This window comes from Mesocricetus auratus, unplaced genomic scaffold, assembly GCF_017639785.1.
Source record: "Mesocricetus auratus isolate SY011 unplaced genomic scaffold, BCM_Maur_2.0 Super-Scaffold_100029, whole genome shotgun sequence".
In the NCBI taxonomy this organism is placed as follows: domain Eukaryota; kingdom Metazoa; phylum Chordata; class Mammalia; order Rodentia; family Cricetidae; genus Mesocricetus; species Mesocricetus auratus.
Window position 1 is genome coordinate 10,188,746 of NW_024429210.1, and position 26,420 is coordinate 10,215,165.

At 42.9% G+C, this 26,420-nt stretch overlaps 1 protein-coding gene across 2 annotated transcripts in view; it reads right to left on the reverse strand.

Moving 5' to 3' along the window:
* Positions 1-10,996: 10,996 nt before the first annotated feature.
* The window catches only part of Actr2 (actin related protein 2), a 38,486-nt gene continuing 23,062 nt past the window's right edge, over positions 10,997-26,420 (reverse strand). For both annotated transcript variants that reach the window (XM_040733251.1, XM_040733250.1), the window contains 5 exons: positions 25,438-25,574; positions 24,798-24,947; positions 21,844-21,989; positions 19,747-19,879; positions 10,997-13,627 (listed from right to left, as the gene is read on the reverse strand). In XM_040733251.1, the coding sequence (XP_040589185.1) occupies positions 13,457-13,627; positions 19,747-19,879; positions 21,844-21,989; positions 24,798-24,947; positions 25,438-25,574 (737 nt within the window). In that variant the 3' untranslated portion in view covers positions 10,997-13,456. The remainder of the gene's footprint in view (positions 13,628-19,746; positions 19,880-21,843; positions 21,990-24,797; positions 24,948-25,437; positions 25,575-26,420) is intronic.

Genomic DNA, 26,420 nt, shown 5'->3' on the forward strand with positions numbered 1-26,420 from the left:
AAAGGACAAATTACCTGAAAAGTTGTCTCAAGAAATGAGTAAATTGACCTATTGGTATATCACATTAACTACAGGATAAAATTTCATAAATCTTCCCAAATGTTTGTTTCTGCTTTTCTATACAGAAATATAATGCGAATGGTCTTTTTGTAGTCCCAATCTAATTAAAGATTCAAGCCGTCTTTGGAGTTGGGGTGTGGCTCTCTCCTTCTCTAAACCAAAGCATGCTTGTTAAAGTAAATTCAAAAATCTGTGTCTCAAAAGCCACCTGATAAGGAACAGGAAAAAAAAAACAGCAAATACATAGGACTACTGTATTGCTACAAATCTCATAATTTTTGTCATGATATTATTGGTCATATAGAGTACTAACCAATTCTAGAAAAAGGTTTTGTCTATCTTCATGTACATGAATTCTGGTTTGAGTCTCTATCAGTTTTCTAGAGTGAACCATGACCATGCCTAACAGCAACCTTTGAAGTCTCCAAAAGGAGGATGGGGCCCCACAACAACAACTTCACCAGGACTATGACAACATTGTTATACTGAACAACATCAACTAAAGATCTGGCTTTAGACTACCAACCACTCATAACAATTTCAAGGTGACTTGCTGGATGATCCAGCCTCACAGATTGCTCTAGCCAGGAGTTGAGAGAAGCCCTGCACTTTCCCATTTTGCAGAGACTGGACAACTATGATACAGCTTGACAGTTAACCCAAATTTTCTTTTCAGGATCCCCTAAATATGCCATCTCCCCCGACAACAGGAAGTAACTTTAAGAACACGACATCCACATTCCCAAGAGGTGGGATTGGTGGTTTTGAGTCACTCATTGGGTTATGGATATTTGTCATTGTTTAGAGGGATCAGTTACAAAATGTTGTTGTTTATGATCAGGAAGAAAGTTGAACAAAGGGGATTATATTCAAGGTTTTTGTTTCAGATAAAAAAGAGGAATCCAGATACAATAGGATTAAAAGGGTAGATTATGGAATCTACTCTGAAAAGAATAAAGGGAGGATACAGATATGATAGGATGAAAAGGTAGATTATTGAATCTACTCTTAAAAAGCAGCTACTAGTTTTAAATATTTTTATTGGATTGGACTTTTGTATACTGTATACAAATGTTGTATATTGATGCAAATTTGAGATTAATTTTGCTAAAACATACTATACATACTCTTCAGGGTACTGTACCTATACAGCTCATTTAACAATGTAATACAAATTTCTAGTCCTTGAAAGTTATTATTATTAACTACATAGGGCAGTAAGGAAATGTAGTTTAGTAATTAACTATTACAATTGTACTTGAAGTCACATCAGGTATTTACAAGGTCAAATCAATATTTTAGAAAGACAGGTCATTTTCAAACACTTCAGAGATCCACAGAACATGGCATTTAACATGTTTTAACAATATAGGATCTTTTTTAGGACAATGAGACATGTCTACTCCTTGCCACACCAATCTACATTGGAGATGATGGGCATTGAAGAAACTCCACATGGAGTTTACTTTCTTTGTGGCAAAGGAAAGACACTAGGCAAGAAAGTGCCCTTGCCTCAACTGCTGACAGTATGCTGTCCAAACTGGACAAACAGGACACCAGAAAGAGTGACTGCAAACCTTGTCAAAACAAGGTGGTCCAGTCCTTCAGAATATCCTGCTTCACAGAAAAGACTGTCAGATATTCTCAGCCTGTAGGTCAAAGATGGATGCCCCAATGTTGCAGAGCAATGTCCAGGCAGCCAGCTGTTTCTGTCATTTCTCACTTTTGGAAGGTGCTTGCTCACACTTCCAGTTTACTCAATATTATTTCCTCTTTGGGTCTCTGAGGGAGTTGAAGACTAGATGGTATAGTCATAGTTTTCCTTGTTTACCAGACTCATTAAAGAAACTCACTATGGATGTGTTAAGTGTAATAGGTTTGAAAGACATTAAAAGATAATTTGATAATGCAAATTAGAATGTAAAGTAAATCAGGTACAAGACTTTGGACTCATCAAGAAAGAATAGATAGCGGAGTATTTTCTCTGAATCTGTCAATGCTAATGGACTAGACATTGTTGATGTACTTATTAATACTTATTGTATATAATTTTTCTTATATTAGTTATAACATTTTTTAGATTTTAGAAAAAAAGGGGGATATGTGATGGTATCTTGCTTATCTGAGGGTCAGAGAATGGAGCTGGCCATCCATAGAGGTCTGGAGGTCTGTACAGACAGACAGGAAGTAGACAGCTGAGCAGAAACAGGATATAAGTGGGGAGAAACAGGAACTCTCTTGTCTGCTGAGACACTAAGGAGGTAAGGCGTGGCTGTGGCTTGCTCCTCTCTGATCTCTCAGCCTTTTCCTCTATATCTGACTCTGGGTTTTTATTAATGAGACTAATTAAGAACTCCATTTACAAGTATCTGCCTCACTTCCAACTCAACTGCCAAAACAAACCGTCACAAGTGAGGAATGGAAGCATGAGAAACAGTTTAGCAACCTGGGACTCCACTTGCTTGGACTTTGCAATACCCTTCTTCTAATAATGTGCATGGCAGCCATGCACACTGTGTACATTCATCCCATTGCCATGTACTTATCCACCTGCTAGCAAAGTAAGACCCCCCCCCCACTGTTGTGATTTAAGTGGCGGAGGATGCTTTGGTAGACTGGATCCAAGGGATGCCATAATGTCACACACACAATGAATCTCACTTGAGAGGTTTATGGAGGGGGGGGGGGTATGCAGAAGCCGCTGCTGAGAGTGGAAGTGGGAAGAGGCTGTTTATAAAGGGATAAACCACACATACACAGGGAGGACATGCAACTCATGACAATGGAAATATATTGCTTTTTGGTGGCTGTGGCTGCTGGGCTTCTGTTGCTAGGTTATGGAAGGTAGCCTTAGGGTTTTCCAACATTCCTCCCTCTTATTTATTATAGAAGGTGAGGAAATATTTAGGTGTGGTCTTTATAGACTGCTTCCTGTTGTCTGGGGGTATCAGCATCTTTGGGACCCTGTTGATCCTCACTGTCAGGGCATATTCGGTAATCATGAGCCTCTGGCTCTGCGGTTGGTGGTTGGTAGTCCTGGAATGATAACTGATTGTTTGACTAGAGATTTTTGTTTTCTATTTTGTCATTGGGAAAACAGAGAAACTGATAAAGCAGGGTGCAGTTAGTAAAAGCAGGAAAGTGAGAAGGAGAGGGACCAGGAAGGCAATGCTCAAGGACCCAGTGGCTGGAGACATCCAGTTGTTCCTTATGTTTTTGGAAGTATGTTTGAAGTTGTTGAGGTTTGTTTTGGTTTTGGTTTTTCGAGACAGGCTTTGGAGGCTGTTCTGGAACTAGCTCTTGTAGACCAGGCTGGTCTCAACTGCTTGGGTTTTGCTTTTTACTATACCAGATTGGTTGACAGAGAAGCAGCCTTCCCCTTGGAGGACAAGTCAAAGGGCACCTTTTTCAGCTGTAGAAAGCTCTAGTCCCTGTCGGTTTTGGAGTACCACCACTGCCAAGGAGTCAGTTTGTCCTTGGAGGGAGAGGGTTGAGGCCACGGGTCCTCGGTGAACTGGTGACACAAGGTCAGAGAGGTGGCTGGTCCTGCTGTCCCAGCAGCAGCCCTGCAGTTATTCCTGAAACAGCGAAAGAGCAAGATATGAACCAGCCTTTAATCATGTTGGGCAGCTACTGAGTCTCTGACAAGAATTGGTAGGGGCCCTTCTCCATGTATCACCCCCAATGTGGATGTGAAAGCTTCTGACCAACTGGCTGTAGGTGATGGTAGGCTTGAGTATTACAAAGAATCCAGACAGTAGGGCACTGGGACTAAGGTGGGGTGTGGAGGGTTAGGGTTCTGTTGCAGCCTAAGAGATTTAACACCCCTACAAAATGTGCCCCAGATGCCTTAAAGCAGTTTGCCATGCCAAAGAGGGTGATATGAAAAGGGTAGGGTACCATGGCAACACCAGGCATGGGTCTGCTGGCGAATGGCCAGGTAAGGCTACTTGATGAGGGAGAGGCTATGAGCTAATCCCAGGAGGAACACATAGCCAGCAATCTCCAAATGGCCAGGTTGGGTGACATTAAGAAGCTAGTAGGCTGAGGTGAGTCTGAAGCAGGAGATAAAGTGACAGGTTTGCATTATTTAGGAGAGGGGATGTTAAGGAGGTTTATAGCCTTAGAGGAAATGTTGAATCACCCTCCCCCCCAATCTCCAGAGGTTGAGTAACCGGGATTTATTTTCTCTGGGTTTTAATGATGCTCACTGGGTGCCTGGGGTTGAAGAAATGGTAGAGCTTCCCAGCCATGCCCATTTCCTACCTGGGATCCCACGGATCCAGGATACACAGGTAACGGGCCCCGTCAGCAGAGGAGGGAGTCAAAGTGGTGTTGCACACAAGGCAAATGGCATTGGCAAGAGCAGTAGGGGCAGCCTTCGTATCTGCCTGGCCACTCTTTACTACTGTGGCCTCCTGTCTGGTCACAGAGGAAGCAGACGAAAAGGTCAGGGAATGAAAGAGGAGGGGGAGATACAGTGGTGACGGGAATTCTAATTGGCTCTTGACAGCCTGCTATGGAAAATTTCCCAACCCCATTTGGAGGGACTGTTTGTTATTAGTGAGGATTTTCTTGAACCTCAAATCTCATATGTAAGAGTTGTGTTGGAGAGCTGGAGACATGGCTCAATGGCTAAGAGCACTGGCTGTTCCCGCAGAGGACCCAGGTTCAATTCCCAGCACTCACATGGCAGCTCACTCAAGTTCCAGTGGATCTGACTCCCACACAAAGACATGCAGGTCAAACACTAATGCATCCAATGCATATTTGTAGAGTGCAGCCTGCCCCACCATCTGCCTGGGCCCTGCCACAATTGCAGTCCCCAAATAATACACAAGACACTGTATTAATTATGAAGCTGTTGGCCATTTGCTTAGTTTCTTACTGGCTATCTTTAACTTAAGTATTTACCTCATAATTGTTAATCTAAGTATTTCTCTTACTGGAGAAAGGGTCCTCTGGAGGCTACATTGTGACTCCCTGTGTTTCTCTTTCCCAGAATCCTCCTCGACTCCTAGTCCCACCTATCTTGCTTCCCTATTGGCCAACAGTGCTTTATTCAACAACCAATAAGAGACAGATTTACAGAATGACATCTCCCATCACATATTAAAATATAAAAAAATAAAGTTTATAAAAAAATGTTGTGCTGGACGGATTAAGAGGGAAAGGAGAAAAAGTCTATGTCAAGGACGGCTGGCGGGGCAAAGCCTCATTCTTCTGGAACTAGAAACAAGGTGGCTGATCTTGGTATCCTCTGAAGCTTAAGAGAACAGGGACCTGTTAAGGTTGGTATGTAGGAAGGGAAATTGTCTTAAGGTGGGGTGGTAAAGGGCATGAGGCAGGATAGGTGAATTCAATTAGAGAAGCCCTCAAACTTAGCAGCTACGGGGGTTACAAGAACTACCTTGAAGGGGTTCTGCCTTATAGGAGAAAGGGTGAGGGATGTTGGCAGGGAGGGTAGAGAAGGACCTGATCCCTGATGCTGACTAGGGACAGACGTTGGTCCATAGCCAGGGTAGGCAGTGGTCAGTAAAGTTCCACAGGAGGGAAAAGAGATGACAGAGTAAGGGAAGGAGTGGGTGATCAGGGAGGGATGGAGGTGAGATCAGAACTGGTCATCTGTACATGAGCTCAAATGGCCAGACAGAAAGAGGTCACTTGGGGAGAGCCTGTAGCCTGAGAAGGGCCAGCGGTGGAATCTTTACCCAATCCAGGTGAAATTCCTGTGATAGTTTGACAAGGGTGTTTTTGAGGTGTGGTTGATTCATTCTACCTTTCCTGAGGAATGGGGATGGTGTGGGATATGGAAATGCCAAGGGATACTGAGGGCTTTAGATAGGGTTTGGAAAATCTGGGAGGTGAATTCAGAAGCATTGTCCAACAAGAGGGAGGTGGAGATTCCAAAGTGGGAAATGATTTCCTGGATGAGGTCAGTGACTGTTCAAGCCCTTTTGTTGGCAGTGAGAAATGCCTCCACTCACACTGAGAAGGTGTCCACCAAGACCAGGAGACATCAGATCCCACTATAGATGGTTGTGAGCCATCATGTGGTTCCTGGGAATTGAACTAAAGACCTCTGGTAGAGCAGCCAGTGCTCTTAACTACTGAGCCATCTCTCCAGCTCCGCCCTACCCCCCCCCCCACCATTGGGCTTTTAAACTACAAGTATAGGGTATTAAAGGAGGAAGATGTGGGGTGACATAGTTTTTTTCCTTAGGAGGCCAGATGATAGACTTAAGTCCCCTGAGGTCCTGGAGCAAGAGTGGGTACTGGGATTGAGTCATGTACTGGGTAGGTCCTATAATAGGATGATGATGGGGGATTGGTATTTAGCAACAGAGGGGTTTTGGGTATTCCAGATTTGGCGGTCCACCTGGGAGGCTGGCAAAGTAAATGGCATGTTGGAACCAGTAGGTTGAGGGGCTAGAAGGATGAGAGGCTGCTGGTGAGTCTGGGATCAGGCAAATGGGGGTAACAAAGGAAATAGAGGCTCCCACTTTAGCTAAAAAGACCTCTTCCCAATAAGGGGATGGGACAAGTTGGCTCCACCAGGAAGGAATGAGTGAGAGGAACACCCCTGAAAATACAATTGAGTGGTGGAGTCTGGCAAGGCTGGTAAGGCCATTTCCCTAACCTGACAATAGGGAAATGAGGTGGATCCCCCAAACTCTATGAGGACTGAGTAAAGTAAGTGGCCCTAGTATCCAGGAGGGAGATGAATCACCCCAATACTGTAATTACTACCCAGGGCTCCCTGCCAGAGATGGCAGTGGCTGGGTCAAGGGAGACTGGACCCCTTTAATCATCCATGCCATACCTAAGGCGTTAGCTAGTGGATGATCTGGATCTGGTGTCCCCAGGCCACGAGGGACACAGGGGCAGTCGACAGCCCAATATGTCCTTCTTGATGGGACTCTTGTCATGACTGGGATAGCCCAGCCCTCCTGACCCAGCGGTCCCTGAACCTCAGCAGTCACTGAACCCGGTTGAATGGCCTTAGCCAGCATTTGGTATTTTGGTTTACAGGCTTTTTTCTCTCCAATGGTACACCTTAAAGGCCAGCCTGTGGGGTCAGGGGTCCTCTCCAAGTGCTGAAGCTTTGCCCTAATGTCAAGGCAACTCTGAGAAAAGAAATGGGTCATAGTTGTTTACCCTGTTTTCAGGGTCTAGATTGGTATAGTGTAACGAGGGCCTTTGAGAGACATTCTAGGAACTGAGATGAGTTTTTGCGTTTGTCCCGGATGACTTGGAGTTTCTCATAGTTTACTGGTTAAGGGCAGCTTTAGAGAGACCAGCTGGGAGACAAGTTGTAAACTCTCTAGTCAGACTGCCTCCTGGGATACTGTAGTCCCACTGGGGATCCTGGTCCAGGACCGCCTGAGCCCGAGACAGGTGTGCTGTGTTTGGTGGATTTCATCTGCGTTTGGTCTAGCCTGCTCCCAGACTTACCTGTGCTCTTCAGGAAGTAGGCTGTTAGTCAGGATCATGTATATGTCATGGACGGTGAGTCTATGGGATTGGATGTTATTATACTGGAATTCTTTAATCAAAGTAGAGGAGTTAGTGGCATAAGGCCCCAGTTTTTTCCTACTTGGTAGAGTTCACTTAAACGACCAGGCCATCCATGCTGGCCGTGTCCCAAAAAGGGAGAACAGAAGGCAGGTGAGGCTGGGGGGGTGGGGCAGAGAGAGGAGTTCCACTGTAGGGCAGGAGTGAGAAGCAGGGGGGCTGAAGACTGCTTGGGAGTGAAAGTGGGCTCCGGAGTGCAGTGGGTAGAGCAGCCTGTTGCTGGAGCAGGAGAGACCCAGGGAGACAGAGAAGGAGCTGGGGGTCCAGGTCCATGAGGCATGAGAGCTCATTAGCAGGGCCAGGAGCCGTGGAAGAATCATCTTGTTCAGATGTCATAGCTGGGAGCTGAGTGTGCGAACAGGAAGAGGGGAGGCTTGAAGCAAAGACAGAGAAAGCTGGGAAGTAGGGAACCTCCCTCCATTTCCCCAGTTGCCGTCAGTAGCTGCAGAGGTCCCTGATGATGTTGGGATCTAGGATGCAGCTGGGTGGCATTTGGATTATCTAAGGGTTTTGAGGCCAGATTCAACAGCAAAGATGGGTAAGTTGAGAGGCCCAAAGTCATGTGCTAGGTGTAGAGATCTGAGGGAGCAGCCCCCATGGATGAGGGAGATAAAAGGTCCACGGCCTGCAAGTGGGAAGCAGACCCGAGGATCCAGGGAGGACTGAATGAAGAAGGAACCAACTTTACAGTGGGTACTTACTCAGTTTTTGGGCCGCAGCTAAAAGCCCAAAGAGACACAGACGCTTAGTACCATGAAGGCAAAAACTGTGCTCAAAAACAAAGCTTCACCAAAGGAAAACGGTTAGAGGTGGGTGTCATTGAAGAGGGTTAACTGTAACCTTTAAGACCATGGCTGGGGGCACTCCTGGCTCCAAGAATACCAGAGGGGTCCAGACACTCAACGGCCACTCCCTTGGCTCCAGGGAAACATTTACTCCAACTGAGAGGGAAACTTACCAATTGCTGGTGTTGGATGGGGTTCTCCACCACTGGTGGGCTGAAAAGTCAGTCTGCTGCAGGTGGACTGGGTACAAAGGGTAGGGCCAGTGTGGCTTAGACCCACGAAGGGGGAGTGCACAGGCACCAGAATATCCTATCTGAGTCTCATCATCAATGTTAGGATTTAAGCAGTGGATATTACCATGGCACATTGGAGCCAAGGAATGCCACAAAAATCACACTATGCAACAGATCTCACTTGAGAGGTTTATTGGGGGAGGGGGTATGCAGAGGTCACTCTGAGCAAGCATGGAGAGGGAAGAGAAGGTATGGGCGGTTTTTTAAGGGGGCATAGTGCACGTACATAGAGAGGGTATGCAACTTGTGGGACAGTGGAAATGTGTTGCATTTGGGCACAAGATGATGACATCCACTGTCATTAGGTTACTGAACGTAGACTTAAAAGTGAGGTTTTCCAATACCCACCTACTTCAAGTTCCACAAACACCCAACTCTGAGCAAGAGTAAACTCCTGCTAGAAATCATTAGCTTAGATATATTCTATCTAAATATGATCATTACATCTGGGTATGAGGGCCAATTTGGCCTGAGCTGGTTTGGGGTTTAAGCACAATAAGGCAAGTTGTATCTTCTAAGTAAATTTTTTTTTTTCTAGACAGGGTTTCTCTGTATTGTTTTGGAGGCTGTCCTGGAACTTGCTCGGTAGGCCAGGCCAGGCTGGCCTCGAACTTACAGAGATCCGCCTGCCTCTGCCAAGTGCTGGGATTAAAGGCATGCGTCACCAATGCCTGGCCCTCTAAGTAAAGTTTTAGGGAGAATCCAATCTACTATTTTATGCCTTTGCATAATTGGGTACTCATGATTTAAATTAGGTGCACTTTGAAAAAGACATGCATCGTAGAATAAGTTATGACTTAATCTGTCAGTATTGTAGAATATAATTTTAAGGTGTGTGGCTTTTGTTTATGCTGTATTTGTTTAACTCTGTGAGCTGTGATTCTTTACCTGTCTAAAACACGTTGATGGTTTAATAAGGAACTGAACCGTCGCTATCGAGGAAGGAGAAAGGATAGGCGGGGCTAGCAGACATAGATATAAATAGAAGGAGAAATCTTGGTGACAGGAAGAAGGAGCAAGAGAGCAAGGAGAGGACATCGTCAGGGGCCAGCCACTGAGTAAGAAGGAGCACAAAGGCATTTACTCCATCAACAGCAACACTACAAAATGGTAGGAAGATTCTTTCTCTATCACCTAGAGACAATAGATATCACATTATTCTGGCAACCCAAGAAATGGGATGATGCCCCAGACATGACCCTCAGGATATCCTAGTGGACTTTGGCCAGGAAAGGACAATGAATTGTGAGCATGCAGTTTACAAAAGACAAAAACACTGAACCCAATTATCTACCCTCATGCTCAATGTAAACTCAGTAACAGGCCACTTAATTGTTAGTTTTCTTCCTGCTTTAATGACTCTGTCAAAAGAAATGACCTGTGCAAGAGACACAGTGCTGTGGCTAAGCACACTGACTGCTCTTTCAGAGGATCAGAATTGGATTCCTAGCACCTGCATGGGGGCTCACAACCATCTCTAACTTTAGTTCCAGGGAGATCTAATACCCTCTTCTGGACTCCAAGGAGCTCACGCGTACACACAGGCAAAATACCCATGCATATAAAATGAAAATAAAGGGGAAAAAATTAAAAACAAAAACAAAAAAAATGCCTAAAAAACTCCACACAGATCAGCCACAATGTCCATAGAGAGTCATGTTACACATAAGTGTATCTAGAATTGATTCTGCAAAAGTACCTGCAATTGCCTGGGAAATAAACAGTCTCTTAGAAAAAAGCAAAACAGAACAAATTCTAATGTAGCTCTAAATCCATTCTCTTGTATCTAAAGACCCTACTAGATGGACTGGGAGCTGTGGTACGGAACTTTTAATTTCAGTGCTCCAGAGGCAGGCAGAGGTAGGCAGGACTCTGTGAGTTTGAGGCCAGCATAATTTACATGACCAGTTCTAGGGCAGCCAGGACTACATAGAGAGACCTGGCCTCACAATAAAAATAAAAAATAAAATATAGATGAACAATGATAAGTAAGTAAAAACCTCACCAGAAAGAATGGGTTTTGTCAATAATCAACCCTGAACCAGAGCTGGGTATCATGGTGCACACCGATAATTCCAGCATCTGGAAGATGCAGGAGTTCAAGAGTCCTCCTCGGCTACATGCTAATTCCAGATCAGCCTGGGCTGTTAACACCCTGCCTTAACCCTTGACCTTGGACTAACTGGTTTAAAGTTCTAAACCCATCTTGCATAGCAAAACTAAAAGTACAAAAAAAATTTAAAGAGAAAAACTACTTAAGGAAAAACAAAGACAAAATTCAAATTACTTTGAAAAATCTGATTTTATTTTCTTAATTGAAAAGAAGTATATTTGTGTTAAATTTAGAATATTTAGCTTTCCATTGATTTCTCAAATACTTGCCAGATAGATACTAACAGTGCGCAGAACTGTGAAAGTTAACATCCAATACCACATTTTCTAAGAAATCCCTCAAGGCATTGGTGATTTTAATTTAAAAATAAAAAAGGAATTGTAATTAGCATTGGAAATCTAAGTGACAATGGGTTTCAAGAGCTAAGAATCTGATCTTTTAAAAAAACATTTTTTTTTAATTTTTGAAGGACTCAAACCTGACACCTCCAATAGAATACATACAGTATGTCCCAACTCCCAAATTATTAAATTCATTATTTCACCTTAGGATAGGAAAACTATAAAATGGAATTTCTAAATTATTACATATATAAATACATAATTTTTAACAGTCATGTTTGCTAGCAGAATTATGAAATAAAAACAAATTCTACATTCAAGGTACAAATGATAATGCTCTTTCACTGTTTTATTTAGGATTCCACCCTGTTGTTTCTTGTTTTCTACCCCGATATTTAAAAGCATGCTCAAAGCCAAGAGTCCATCATTTTTCTGCCCTCAATAGTCATTGGTACCAGTCCTATATACAGTAGGTGTCCTGCAATGGGCCCAGGACTCCCAAGACTGGGGTGTTTGACAACATGATTTAGGAACAATTAGGAATTCCAAGGTGACTCTGAGTCACGCACCCAACACCGACCAGCCGGCACTGGCGGGCTGTTGTGTGTATTAAGCATGTCCAGCATGCACACAGACTTCTCCTATTTGTTCAAATTGAGGTAAAGCAGGCAAAAAAATACTTAATATCACAGAAGCTGCATAATTAAAACTAACTTCCTTTTGCTGCTGATTTTATATAAATGAATTTTAAAAGTTATCTCAAAAAAATCCACTAAAAATTCTGATGTTAAGCATCCAAAAAGAAAGGGAAAAAAGCCATTCTTTCAAATTCATCATTAGTAAAGAGTATTTTGAAATGAAGGAAAATATTTCTCCCAGAATTATCATTTTGTATTATCTGTGATACGACGTCTCAATATTTCATTTTTCAATGTTAGAAAGACCTCACATTACATCTAGGTACTACCGGATGTTTTTTGAGATAACAAACAATACCAACTGGACTCATAAATAGGACTTCCCGACAGGTCTGCAAACATATCCAAAATCCTAACCACTTTTCTTTCAAGAACAAAAGATGGCTGGGAAGTAGCAGTCATGATTAGTTTTTAGTACAAACGTATAGTTGACTCCTGGTAAAGTTTCTATTGTTGTTGCTAAAATTTTAGTTCCAGGTCTCATTAAAAAAAAAGAAAAGAAAAAGGAAAAAGAAAAAACTGGCAACAAGTCCCAATGTTAATGTTAATACAACAATTATAACCCACTGCCAGTAACTATTTCTGTGTATTGTTGTTTCAGTCAAGGAGCACTGATCAGGTACATAAGAGTACAACTTTCAAGAATGCTTGCAGCATCATTACTCCAATGCTTCCTGAATAAACAACAGTGTTTAGAAAATACCACCCTAACTAATTTTTTATCTATAATTTGGCTTAACGAAAACATTTTGTTTAAAATGTTACTTTCTCACTGATAGTTTAGGAAGTACACTCTCAGCTAATAGTTTGACTTAAGGAATTAATCCCTAAACCTCATGGTAGTTAAACGCTCAACTTGCTTTTTTCCTATCATATGGAAACAGTTCTAGGCAGACCAAAAGAAGAAACCTACCAATCAGAGTCCTATAATTGAGGTTCATCTCACAAACCCAGAAGCAGAAACCCGCCAAAACCACAACAGAAAGACCACCCATTTGTCCCACCACACAAAACCTACCCCAAACACCTTAGTTCTGAGCTTCCTGAAGATGTTAACAGGACAAGCTTCAGGGTACTTAAAAAGTGGCAGCAGTTGACTGCTGAAAGCTAACACTATAGAGGAAATGACCTAAAGGGCTCAGGGGCTGCCCACCCATCCCTTACCACCCCCTCCCAGAGTATGTAAAAGCTCATGTGAAAGTTTTTCCTTATGCTAATAAAGACATACCACCTACAGTGCTAAACTAAAACTAGCAGCATTAGAGCAATAAAGCAAAAATAGAAAGACTACAGGAAATGATCTAAATGCCTACTTAGAAAGAGGGAAAGCAGCAGAGGCCCTTTGCCTTTGGGTTATGTTTGGAGAGAAGTGGTTGCATCAAACAACCAGATTTACCCACATTAACAAGAATTAAACAATGCTTCCCCAAGACAGAGAATAAAACTGGACCTTTCCAGTCAAAGGGGACAGAGAGGCCTCTTTCAGTCCTGGAGTTGAATGAGTTCAAAGACTGGCAATAAAGAAATTTTTTTTTAAAAAAGAGGAAAAAGAAGACTGCATCAGAGGCATGATGGGAACAAGCCTGGCATTTTATCGAACTGTCACACCGAGTTTCTCCAGCACACGTACACCCTTTTCTTGGTACTCTTGTCGAGTCATCCAAAAGTTGTCTTTGTCTTTCATGATGTCTGCCAGGACTGCACCACCCAGGAATACCATGTGCTTTCTGCGGGGCGGATCTTCAATTCGGATCTTAAATTTCTAAAGGAGAAAGAGTAATGAGATCTTGTGTGCACAATGCTCCATTTCAAGAAGACTTCTGAATGTGTCTTCAATCTCTCAGCAATCTACACAGGACAACAGCCAGCTTTGGCACCTCAGACACACAAACATTTAGTTATTCCTCCCATGTTTGTGATTAGGAGACAAGAATCTTAATTCACACCCATTATCCAGATTAAATAAACTGGACAACCAACCAATCACTGTGCTAATAGCCCAAGAATTAGAAGCAACAGGTTTTCCTTAGTTTCTGAACAGTGTTCTTCCAGGTCAAATACCACCACGAGTCTAGTTCAGTGTAACTCAGTAAAACTAAACTGATTTGTCTGGTATTCAGGATTCTCAGGGTTGGGGGGTGGCTATGTCAGTCAGACTCAAACTAAAGTTATGAGAGAGAGAAAATGCCTCTATAATACACGGCTGTAGGCAAAACTGTAGGGCAATTTCTTAATGATTGATATGGGGCTGGGGAGGCAGTCCATTGTGTGTGGGGAACCCTTGGGCTAATGGTCCTGTATTCTATAAGAAAAAACAGGATGATGGCTGGATGGTAGTGGTGCACGCCTTTAATGCCAGCACTCAGGAGGCAGAGGCAGGTAGATCTCTGTGTTTGAGACCAGCCTAGTCTGCAGATCGAGTTCTAGGACAGCCATAGTTACACAGAAAAAAACCAACAAAACAAACAATTACCTCCCCCCAAAAAGCCCAGGATGAACAAGCCAGTAAGCAGCATCCTCCACAGCCTCTGCATCAGCTCCTGCCTCCAGGTTCTGCCCAGTTTGAGTTCCTGCCTTGGCTTCACTCAACAGAGGTGATGTAGGGTGTGTAAGCCAAATAAACTCTTTCCTTTCTGAATTGCTTTTGGTCGTGTGTTTTGTCACAGCAATAGTAACCGTAACTGAGATATCCACACCAGTGCATGTCCTCTGTCCTGAGATCCAGCCAGACCTCCTAGTTCCTTTCTAGGAGGCAAAACTCATACTCTATTGCTTAAATTCAAGTGAAACATAATCAAAACAAATAAAGCCAGACAGGTTATAACAGATTTCTATGGTCCATTTTCTTTATTTCTTCTTTCCTTTTTTTTGGGGGGGGGTGTTTTTGAGACAGGGTCTCACTACATAGCTCTAACTGTCCCAGAATTCTCTCTGTAGACCACGCTGGCTTCAAACTCACAGAGATCCCCCTAACTCTGCTTCCCAAGTGCTGGGGTTAAAGGCATGTACACTACACTTGCCTGCTATGATGCATGTTCAATATGAGGCACACTTAAAATTCATCAGTTAACAGATAAGCAGAAGGGCTAGGTCCTTCTCCTTAGCCGGCACAGTATGTACCTGCTTGTCTCAGAACTCTGAAAGTTCTATGCGACTAGTTCTATGTGACTGAGCCTATTATCACAAAAATGGGGAAGTCTCAAGCTCCAAATCATTCATTAGATAAGATTGTGTGTCCTAAACTAATGAGATGGAGAATATGGGAAGTCAGCCAAGTCCCAGCCTATGGGAGATGAGAACAGAATGTGTTGTCATATTTCCAACAATTTGGGGGCTTGTCTGGGATTTCTGTGTTTGGGAAGGCTCTTAAATCTCCAATAAAATAAAATAAAATGGAAGCGATGTATCCTGCCCATTGTTTGAGATCAGTCAAGGAAGTTTTGCCTTTTCTCATACTTCAGAAAGGCAAGCAAAACTGAAGCAGGAAAACAGAGAGCTCTCTAAAAGGGAATTTCAAAGGTCAGCAATCAGGAAACTTCGTGTAAGAGCCAATGTAGGAAAACTAGAGGAGGAAACCAACTAAGTCTTGGTGATTGGAGACTTTTGGAGGCCATGAGAAATCTCGGGGGGGGGGGGGGGGAGTTAGCATTGAGAAACTCCCTGTATGGAGTGGGGACATAGGGTGACCCCAGGGAGTCCATGGGCATGTAAGACACTTCCAATATGGGAAATCGAGCAATTCTAGGTAGGATTGATGGACAAGAGGGGTAGTTTGGGAGAAAAAAGATAAATGCCAACATACTGTTTTATTTTTGTGTCGTAACTGTATGTTTTTACATTAGCCAGTTAAAATACAAAGATTAAATTTTCATTACTTGGTACTACCCAGGGAGACGCCTCTCAAAACAAACAAACAAAAAACACCTAATGACACCCTATGAAAAGAGATTTTCTTATGCTAAAATATAGTGCTGTGATTTGTTTATGATACTGTGAAACAAAAATCCTCTAATTGAAAAAAACAAGTTTTCTAGTTTAGAAAGAAAAACTATTAGCCCAACTGAGTCTTAAAACTCCCCATTTCCCAGTTGGTTCAACTTCTTGAATCTAAGCTATATAGAGAAGACTACTATTGTACAGAAACAGTTTATACATTGAAAAAATAATCAGAACTATATTTGAACCTGAGGCTGGAAAGATGGCTTAGCAGTTAAGAGCACTGACTTTGCTTCCAGAAAAATAGGTTCAGTTGCCAGCACCCACATGGTGGCTGAAAACTGTCTATAACTCCAGTTCCAGATCATCTGACACCCTCTTCTGGCCTTCACAGACATACATTTAGGCAAACACCCACACACATAATAAACAATGCTAGATCCCCAGACATACAGACCTCTGTTTCTTTCTATACCTATCCTGGAAGATATCACAAATTCTACAAAGAGGCAATGGAACCATATGCTCTAAATTGTTTCTGACACATATATAAAATATAGGAATTGAAGTTTTTTTTTTTTTTTAAAGATTTTTTTACTATGCATACAGTGTTCTGCCTGCATGCCAGTAGAGGGCACAAGACCTCATTACAGATGGTTGTGAGTCTCCATGTGGGCGCTGGGAATTGAACTCAGAACCTCTGGAAGAGCAGTCAGTGCTCTTAACCTTTGAGCCATCTCTCCAGGCCCCGGAATCTAAGTATTTATGATGTGGAAAACAACAATGTTTTAGTTAAGTCTGAGAACAAATACCATTGCTTTATTAACCTCCCCCCTCCACCCCTAGAGACAGCTCTGGTTGTCCTGGAACTTGCTTTGTAGACCAGGCTGGCCTAGAACTTAACAGAAATCCGCCAGCCTCTGACTCCCAAGTGCTGGGATTAAAGGCGTGTGCCACTGTCCAGCTACCTTTTTTTTTTTAAAGGTTAGTAACCACCCTCTGCCACAGAGTTGCACTCAATATCCTCCTACTTCATACTCATGTATGCTATGCTTACCACTGTTCAACTTGTAAATGTTTTCATAAGGGTCATATAGTAAAGATTTGGGGCTTTTCATGTTTCTGACTACAAAGACCTCTGTAAAACTGTTAGTAACAATGTCTGACAATAAAAAAGCTATAAGAACAAATGAGCCTGGCTGTGCTTTTATGAGAAAATTTTGAATTAATTTTTATTACGTATATGCATGCATCTGTATGTGGGTATATATATGTGACAGCAGTACCCATAGAGTCAGAAGAGGGTGTTTGATCCCCTGGAGTTAGTTATAGGCAGTTGTTAAAAGTCTGATGGGATGCTAGGAACCAAACTTAGGTCCTCTGCAACAGCACCTGCTTTTAATGAATGACTCATCTTTGCAGCCCCCTCAAGGAAATGTCTAAGAGCTTTGGAGCTCAACGAGGCTCTCAGGGAAGACACTGCTTCCCCAGCCGTGCCGTGCTCTCTACAGACTGCTGCTCTCACTTCCCCTCCCCACAGGAGGTCCTACAGCAGCTTTCCTTCCTAAGTGCAACTTCTACTGCCCTCCTATTCCCCTGACCCCACATCTGCTCTGGAGCTCATCCTCCTGCCCCACCCTCTCCTTCAGTCACCTCTAGATGCAGAGGTCTCCACTGACACACGCACACATGCTCCCCACCCATCCTTCTCTTGTCATGTACTGCGTGCATGTGTGTTTGTGTGCGCGTGTGCATATGCACTTCTGGGTGCCAATTCTTTCCTATTACCATGCATTGGTTCTAGGGTCTAATTCAGGTCATCAGGCTTGTGACTTCAAGCACTGAAGCATCTCACCAGCCCTAGGCTCCATTTCTTTTTTCTTTTTCTTTTTTTTTTTTTGAGGTGGGGGTGGCGGGTAGGGAGGTTGAGACAGGGTTTCTCTGTATAGTACTGGCTGTCCTGGAACTTATTATGTAGACAAGGCTTGCCCCAAATCTGGAGATCCCCTGTCTTTGCTTCCCACGTGCTGGGATTAAAGGCAGGCACCACTACTGCCCAGTGACTCCATTTCTTTTTCTTTTCTTTTCTTTTTTTTTTTTTTTTTTTTTTTTGGTTTTTTCGAGACAGGGTTTCTCTGTATTGTTTTGGAGGCTATCCTGGAACTCACTCTGTAGACCAGGCTGGCCTCGAACTCACAGAGATCCGCCTGCCTCTGCCTCCCGAGTGCTGGGACTAAAGGCGTGCGCCACCAACGCCCGGCTACCTCCATTTCTTTTTAAACTAAAACAAAAAACAAAAAAACTATATGTATGAGTTTCGGCTGCATGCATTTATGTATACATGCCTGGTGCTCATGGCAGTCAGAAAGGGACACCGATTCCATTGGAACTTGAGAATGGATGGTTATGAGCTGATCCTGGCTTTCCTTCAAGAGCAGCAAGTGCTCTTAACCACTGACCCATCTCCCCAGCTCTGTCCCTTTCTGTTTCCTGACATTACCCCTGGTGGCTCAATATCAACTCAGGTAGTTGACTCTCAATCTGTTTTCACACAACTCAGCACACAGCACAAAAGCTCAGCATCTTGCTCTCAATTTGTCTCTAACCTCAACTAGGTCCTTCATGCTGTCTGTCTGTCTTAGGACATTTCCATTCACCCTCTAAGACAGCCAGTTTAACCACGGCTTTAGCCTCTAACAGCTCTTTTCCTCTTCCTCTTAGGTCCTTCTCCACCACACTTGGCTTCCAGATTCTGTTAAGGGATAAGTCAGGCTCTATCATTTTTCAATTCAGAGCCCTCAGGATCTCTCAGCTCTCTGACACTGTCCTCTACCCCTCTCTGGCTTACTCTGTTCCATTCACACTGGGACATTTCTGCCAGTTCAGGCCCCTTGCACTGTTCCTGACTAGAGATGCTCACTCCCTAACTCGACACAGGTCTTGGACCCAAAGACACTTCCTCAGAGGCCTTTTCTCATCAGGTGTGGGGTGCACACCCCCTTACCAATAGCAAGCAACCATTTTATATCTCCTACCTCCCCAACATAACCATTGATTATTAATACTAGTAAGTTCTTAAACTGACAGCAGCCACTTTTATTGTTTACCATGGTTTTGTTCTGTTCCCTTGGCCTAGATCAGCTTTGGCATAGTGCTGGAGTTCAATAAATGTTTCCTGGCTTACAGTGTGACTTAGTACTAGACTGCCTGCTGGTGGGTGTGGTCCTGGGTCCAAACCCTAGTTATACAGAACTGAAAAGATGTGTGAGGAGAGGGGTTTAAGAGTTTGCAGAATCAATTTCAGTGGGGTTTTACCAGAATGTAGTACTCCATTCTCCTCTTCTCAAAAGTTTGCAGAGTAAATAAATGGTTGCCAGAGATAAGATTTTAAATTCTCTATATAATTTGATGAAATGAGAAAGTGGGTGAAATACTATACCATCTGTGTCTATACACAGTCCTCTGAAATGGGTGATCTTATCTAAAACAGGTAGTTAAGGATAGTGAGACAAAGCCAGAGAATAAGCCATGGTTAAAGAACCTAGGTTGCAACAATACTGCAGACAGTATACTTCACAGATCAAAGCTAGGAAAGAGGGCATGCCAAAGAACCACCAGCAATTATATTCTAGTGTGGGCAAAATCACCAATAAAGCCCATTTCAGAAACTGTGATAATTCTGGGAACACAAGTAAGACTGAGGAGACAAATAGGCAATTTCTCTTGAGGTCTTTCAAGTCTTCCAGAGGCTAACTGCACAGGAATCTGTCTGTAAGACATCTTGCTCCATCTAGTGGTTGTCAAGAGCCACAAGTTACATTACAGCGTTTTAAAACAATGGCAACAGTTATATAGATACTTACGGAAAGTTTTTCCACATCTCCCTTTAGAACTCGTTCTAAGTAAAGCTGCTTAAGCAATGGCAACAGTTATATAGATACTTACGGAAAGTTTTTCCACATCTCCCTTTAGAACTCGTTCTAAGTAAAGCTGCTTAAGCTCTCGTTCCAACCTTGATGGCAGGCCAGGATACATGGTTGACCCTCCAGAAAGCACAATGTGCTTGTAAAATTCAGATCTAGTAAGACACAGTGGATATTTGCAGTTTCAGATTAGGAAAACGGACCGTTACTTACTTACTTACTTATTTATTTATTTTGAGGTGTTGGGTAGGGGTGTAGCTCAGCAGAGCACTTGCCTAGCAGCACGAAGCCCTGGGTTCCTCCCCCAGCACCGCATAAGCCGGGTGCACAATGAGGAGGAGGAGGAAGGTCAGAGGCTCAAATATCTGCTAGATAAGACTGTGGCGGATGACGCAACAATAAAACTAAGATGCATAAACACCCAGGTGACATACCAAAGGAGAAAAAAGCTCAACATCCCCCATCATCACAGAAATGTAAATTAAATGGCAATCACTGCACACCTGTTAGGACAGTGACTCACAGCTGGGAAGGAAGAGAAGATGTACAGAAGGGAAGCCTTGTACACTGACATAACAAATATAACAAACCACAGCTCCTAAAACTAAATGATAAAAATGTAATGAAATTAAAACACATGCCATACCACGTCATGGATCAAACCCAGGGTTTCATGTATGCTAGTCAAGTACTGTAACTAAATCCAAAAGTAGATACATGTTAAGGGGAAACATAATAACTAGTAATAAAAACGAACTTAGGCAAGATTAATCAAGGGATATGAGGGGGCAGAGCGTGCTGAGGAAAGGCACCACCAGTGTGGGTTCTAGAGGAACAGGATAGGTCATCAATGGACAGAGCAGAGGGAGCTAACAATAGGATATTTATATAGTTTCAATGTGCTTTTTCACGTTCCTAACTAGGAAAGGAAAAACAGAGCATGCACTGGAGCAGGCAGTCAACTTCAAGTAGTGCTGCACTGAGAGCATCTGTGTCACCAGTAAGAAACATCACTTCGGGATGTGATGTCCTTAGGACACACCATTCTAGTCAAAAATGCATACCTGAATTATGAGAAAATATTGAGTGCAAATTTAAAGAAATCTAAGTAGTTATAACTAGTCTGAACTTTGCAAAGATGACAATACAATGAACTGTACCAGAAAAAAAGGTAATGAAGAGACATGACTAAATATGTAAGAGTCTACCCCTGATCCTTCCCAGACAGAAGACAACTGTACAAAGGACACTACAGGGACACTGCATAAAATGGAAATATGACACTACATACATCAATAATAAATTTCTTGAATGACATACTAGACTATAAAAGTGTATCTCTTTTCTTAGGACTGCAAAAGAGAGAATTTATAGATTCAATCTATTCTCAAATGCCCCCCCAAAGAAACAGCAGCAATAAACACAGCAAATAAGCATAATATTAGCAGAAGAGGAAAACTAGATAAAGGGCACACATATATTGTGTATTAGGCTTGCTACTTCTCTGTTGAGTTTAAATTGTTTCAACAGTAACTTTTAAGTGGGGTCTGGTGAGTGGCTCAGCAGTCAAAAGCATTTGTTCTTGTAGAGGACCCGATTGTGATTCCCAGGACCCACATGGCTGCTCACAACCCTCTGTAGCTCTAGTTCCAAGAAATCTGATGTCCTCTTCTGACCTCCATGGACATGAGGTATGCACATGGTACACGTACACACACACACACACACACACACACACACACACACACACACACACACACACACACACACACACGTAGACAGACACTCATACACATAAAATAGAAATAAATCTTCAAAAAATGTTTAAAGAGGCTTCTGAGAAGCAATAATGTAGCTAATAGCACTCTTATCACAGCTCATTCAGTTTATATTTCTTTCTTTAAAAGAAGATTGCATTCTTATTTTAAACCATGTTGAGATGTGTGTGTATGCATGCCGATACATGCACATGAACACAGGTGCCCAGAGGCCAGCGAGTTTTGAGTCAGTTTTGAGCACAGTCAGTTTTGAGCACTCTGACACGGGTCCTCTGGAAAAGCAGCAAGTGCTCTTGACTGCTGAGCTGTCTCTGTGGCCCATGAAATGCTGTCTACTGTACCTGGTATCGATGTCAGCTGCCTGGATTGTGTTAAAAAGCAATTCAGCAACACCAACTCCCTCAACATTGATCAAGTGAGGCTGAAATAAAGCTTCTGGTGCTTCAAATCTCTCTCCTCCAACTTTAATAATGCGTCCATCTGGGAGCTAGAAAGAAGACAATGTTAATCAGCAAAAAAAACACAACTTTCCAACATTCTCCCAAACAGTGACTTTTAAAATACATCTGTTTGGTAACCAAAATTATTAAAAGCAATACATTTTCCTAAAATGTTTTCTTGGATAAAACAAAGTATCTCAGGTGATGCTCTTATTAACACCACACTCTATCCCATTGTTGTTTAATAGTACACCATGCTGCCAACCAAGAAATTCTTCGAGAAGCAACCAATGTGTATATATGTGCGACACCCGAATGCTGTGCTGACTAGCCGGCACATTCTCATTATTCCTGGAAAAGTTAGTGCTCTGTCTTCTGTCAACAAAACTGTGATTTTATGGAGATTTTTTTAAAATAAAAAACTGAAATTAATTTTCTTTCAGCCGGGGGGTGGTGGCGCACGCCTTTAATCCCAGCACTCTACCTCCCGAGTACTCTAGCAATCTTTCTGCCTTAGTCCCACAGAAGCTAGGACTACAGACAGTCCCTGACATAGCCAGCTGCATTGAATTTCTTACGTCTTATTCCAGCCTACATTGTGCACACTTGTTCCTCTCCAATTATTTAGTTTGTGTTACACTTGACTATATTTTTGAAAGCTATCTCCAACTGTTCGAGGAAAGAGGGAAGACACATTTTGTTTTCATTTTCCTGGAGTTAGGATCTCATGTAGCCCAGATGACCCATGTCACCTTTCTGTGTCTACCTCCCAAGTGCTGAGATTACAGACAGGCACCACCCTGCCTGGCTTTTACTGGAAGTTGGAGGCTAAACCATATGCACAGGTGGACCTCAAATCAGTGATGTCTCTGCCCCATCTTACAACTACTGAAGTTATAGTGAGCATCATCATGCCTGTTCTTTTTTATGGGGGGGGGGGTGTTGGAGGAGGTGGAGGTGTGGTTACCTTGGTCTTGCTTTTAGTCTAGGCTGACCTCAAACTAATTCAATGATGACTCTATTGTCATGGTTTACATTGTCAGCTCCTTCTAAACAACTAAAACTGAAAATGAGAGTCGGGCATTGGTGGTGCACACCTTTAACCCCAGCACTTGGGAGACAGAGGTAGGAGGATCTCTGTGAGTTTCAGGCCAGTCTGCTCTACAGAGTGAGTTCCAGGACAACCTCCAAAACAATACAGAGAAACCCTGTCTCGAAAAAACAAACAAACAAAACAAACTGAGCTGGGCGGTGGTAGTGCACGCCTTTAATCCCAGCACTCGGGAGGCAGAGGCAGGTGGATCTCTGTGAGTTCGAGGCCAGCCTGGACCGAGAGCCTCCAAAACAATACAGAGAAACCCTGTCTCGTAAAGCAAACAAAACAAAACAAAACAAAAATACAAAAAAAAAACCAAAAAACTGAAAATGAGGAGTTTTATATAGAAAATCTGTCAAAAAATCTTTAGGGAAGAAGGCACCAGGGCAAACCTGGAGATTATTTTGAGTTATGAGGCAGGTTTTACTGTAAGCTTACATTGGTACCTTTTTTTAGAGGGTGGGAGGTTGAGACGGGGTCTCTCTATGTAGTCCTGGATGGTCTATGTACACTGGCCTCAAACTCAGAGATACTCCTGCCTCTGCCTCGACCCCCGCCCCCAAAGGTGGAATTAAAGGCATGCACTGCCACAGCTGGTCTCTAACAATACCCTCCCTCCCTTGTATGTCTTGAGACAGGTCTCACTATGTATCCTTGGCTGTGTCATGGAGATCAGCTGCCTCTGCAGTGCTGGTATTAAAGGCGTGCTCACTACACCCAGCTATTTCAGCTTTTTCTGGAGGCCTTACCAGGCTGGTCTCATTACTTATGTGGTGCTCTTGCCTCAGTCAGTACTCCAAGTACTTGTGCCACTATGCCCAGCAAAGCAAATGTTAAGCCCCGTGACCCAAGTTGGCATTATTCACAAAATATGTGCAACCTAACAGATTTCAAAGTAAGTCTGAAGCCAGCCTGGGTTCTAACCCAGCTCGGGCTATAGTGAGTACTTGTCTGAGAAAGATCAAAGCATGACCATTTCCCAAGATACATTTCTTTTTTCTTTTTTCTTTTTTTTTTTTGGTTTTTCGAGACAGGGTTTCTCTGTGGCTTTGGAGGCTGTCCTGGCACTAGCTCTTGTAGACCAGGCTGGCCTCGAACTCACAGAGATCCGCCTGCCTCTGCCTCCCAAGTGCTGGGATTAAAGGCGTGCGCCACCAACGCCCGGCCCAAGATACATTTCTATTAGCTCCATGACACACTACAAAAATTTGAGATTCATATGGGAATGTATGACTGCAATCCCACCGTTTGGGAAGCAGAGGAAGGAAGACTCAACTACATAGTAAGATCCTGTCTCAGAAAAAAAAAAAAATCAAGAATCCAAGAAACAGGCACCCTGAATTTTGACAACCAAATACACACTGGCATATCAAAGGGCCTGGGAGTATACAGCAATGAGATAATGGTTATCTCCATAACTTACTTGACAATTATAATGTGTTCAATTGTGTGCGACTCAAGTAACATCCCAGAGAACATTGTGAACAAAACATGCTGAGAAATGATATTCTGAAGATGTTAAAATATCAACTAATACCTCCATTCCTAATTACATTCTAATTTAATTCTTGCTTTAATTTGCAATACATGGTATCTTCAATAATAATTTAAACATCATATGAAAATAATCCAAACCAAATACCGATGCCAGGGCCTGCTCTTGTGGCACACACAAAGTCCTTGGTTTGATGTCCAGCAAACAAAACAAAAAGCAAACAGCCATTTTCAATGCACAGGTATATTTACACAGGACACTTACTGTATACGACTCAACCAGCACTGTGGTCTCTAAGGCCAGCTTCTGCTCCTGCTCAATATTGTAGCCCACATAACAAAGCTTTTCTTTAATCATGCGAACTGTCTCAAAATCAGCAGAATGGTTGAAGGCATATCCCCGCAACAGCAGCAGCTGGCATTAAAAAAAAAAAAAAGCAGCAAATTAATAATCCATGTGACTAAGTTCCACTACACACAAGTCAAATCCTTGCTGACTACTAAGATGGCTGGACAGGTAAAAGGACTTGCTGTCCATGCCTGAGCTCAATACCTGGAATCCACATCAAGGGCAATAACGGCATACTGGACAATGCTAGCTATATTGTATACTGAATTCTTTTCAATTATTTTACTACTTTAAATTATGTGTACTGTGTCTGTATGTGGGTATGTGTTTATGAATACTGTGCCTGAAGGGTCCAGAGGAAGGCATTAGACTCCACAGAGCTGGAGTTACAGGCAGAGAGCTGGCCGAGATGAAAACTGATGAGAACTGTCTCTCTGCAAGAGCAGTTAGTGCTCTTGACTGCTGAGCTAGCTCTCCAGCCCCTGAATTGTTTCAGACACAGATTTGTGTAAGTCAGTAAACAAACTAATAAAACAGATGCTTATTTTTCACTTACCTTGATAAGATACCTGGTAATATCCCTCCCAGCAATATCCAGCCTTCTTGTAAGGTGAGGAAGAGAAAAGCCTTCATACACTGGGCAAATATGAGTCACACCATCTCCAGAGTCTACTACTACACCAGTCAATAAACCTGCACAAGAACCAGGAGGTTTTGAGAGTCAATTCAGGAAAACCAAAGCCAAGAAGTTTCAAAGGTAGTAGAGATGCCACCACAGACAAATCAAGCAGTTAGTGAGATTTGCAGCCAGCACTCACTCACTCATTCCTCACTCACTTATTCCCTCCGTCCCTCCTCCCTCCCTCCCTCCCTCCCTCCCTCCCTCCCTCCCTCCCTCCCTCCCTCCCTCCCTCCCTCCCACAACTGTCTGTCTGTTTTGTTTTTCCAAGACAGGGTCTCTTATATTCCTCTGGCTGTTCCAGAACTCACTCTGTAGACCAGGCTGGCCTTGAACTCAGTGATCCACCTGCCTCTGTCTCCAAGTGCTGGGACTAAAGGCATTTGCCACTCTTGCTTCAGCACTTGGTTTCTAATCACAGACGGAAGTGCCTGTTCTCTGACAATTTCCTTTCTTTACACCCTTACTTATCTGTGTAGGAGGAGAGGGCACATGCATGCCATAGCACATGTGAAGCCATAGGACAAATAGTACTGGTTCTCTGCTTCCACCATTGGAACCAAAGGATCCAACTAAGGTTGTCAGGCGTGGATGATTTCCTTGTGAGGTTTCTAGCTCTATCATGGGGCTTTTTAAAGAGTGAGCTTGGGAAGAAAGACCATGCTACAGTTTCCTTTCCAATCTAATCACCCAATTCCCCTAAAGTGAAATTTTCTAAAGTGTAATGAATAATTTATGGAAACAACTGTGTAATGACTATTACACAATGTTACAAGATGATAAGTAAACCTGCTAAAATCATTTGGTCAGGCCTGGTAGCTCATACTGAAATTCAGCTCTCAGGAAGCTTGTGATAGAAG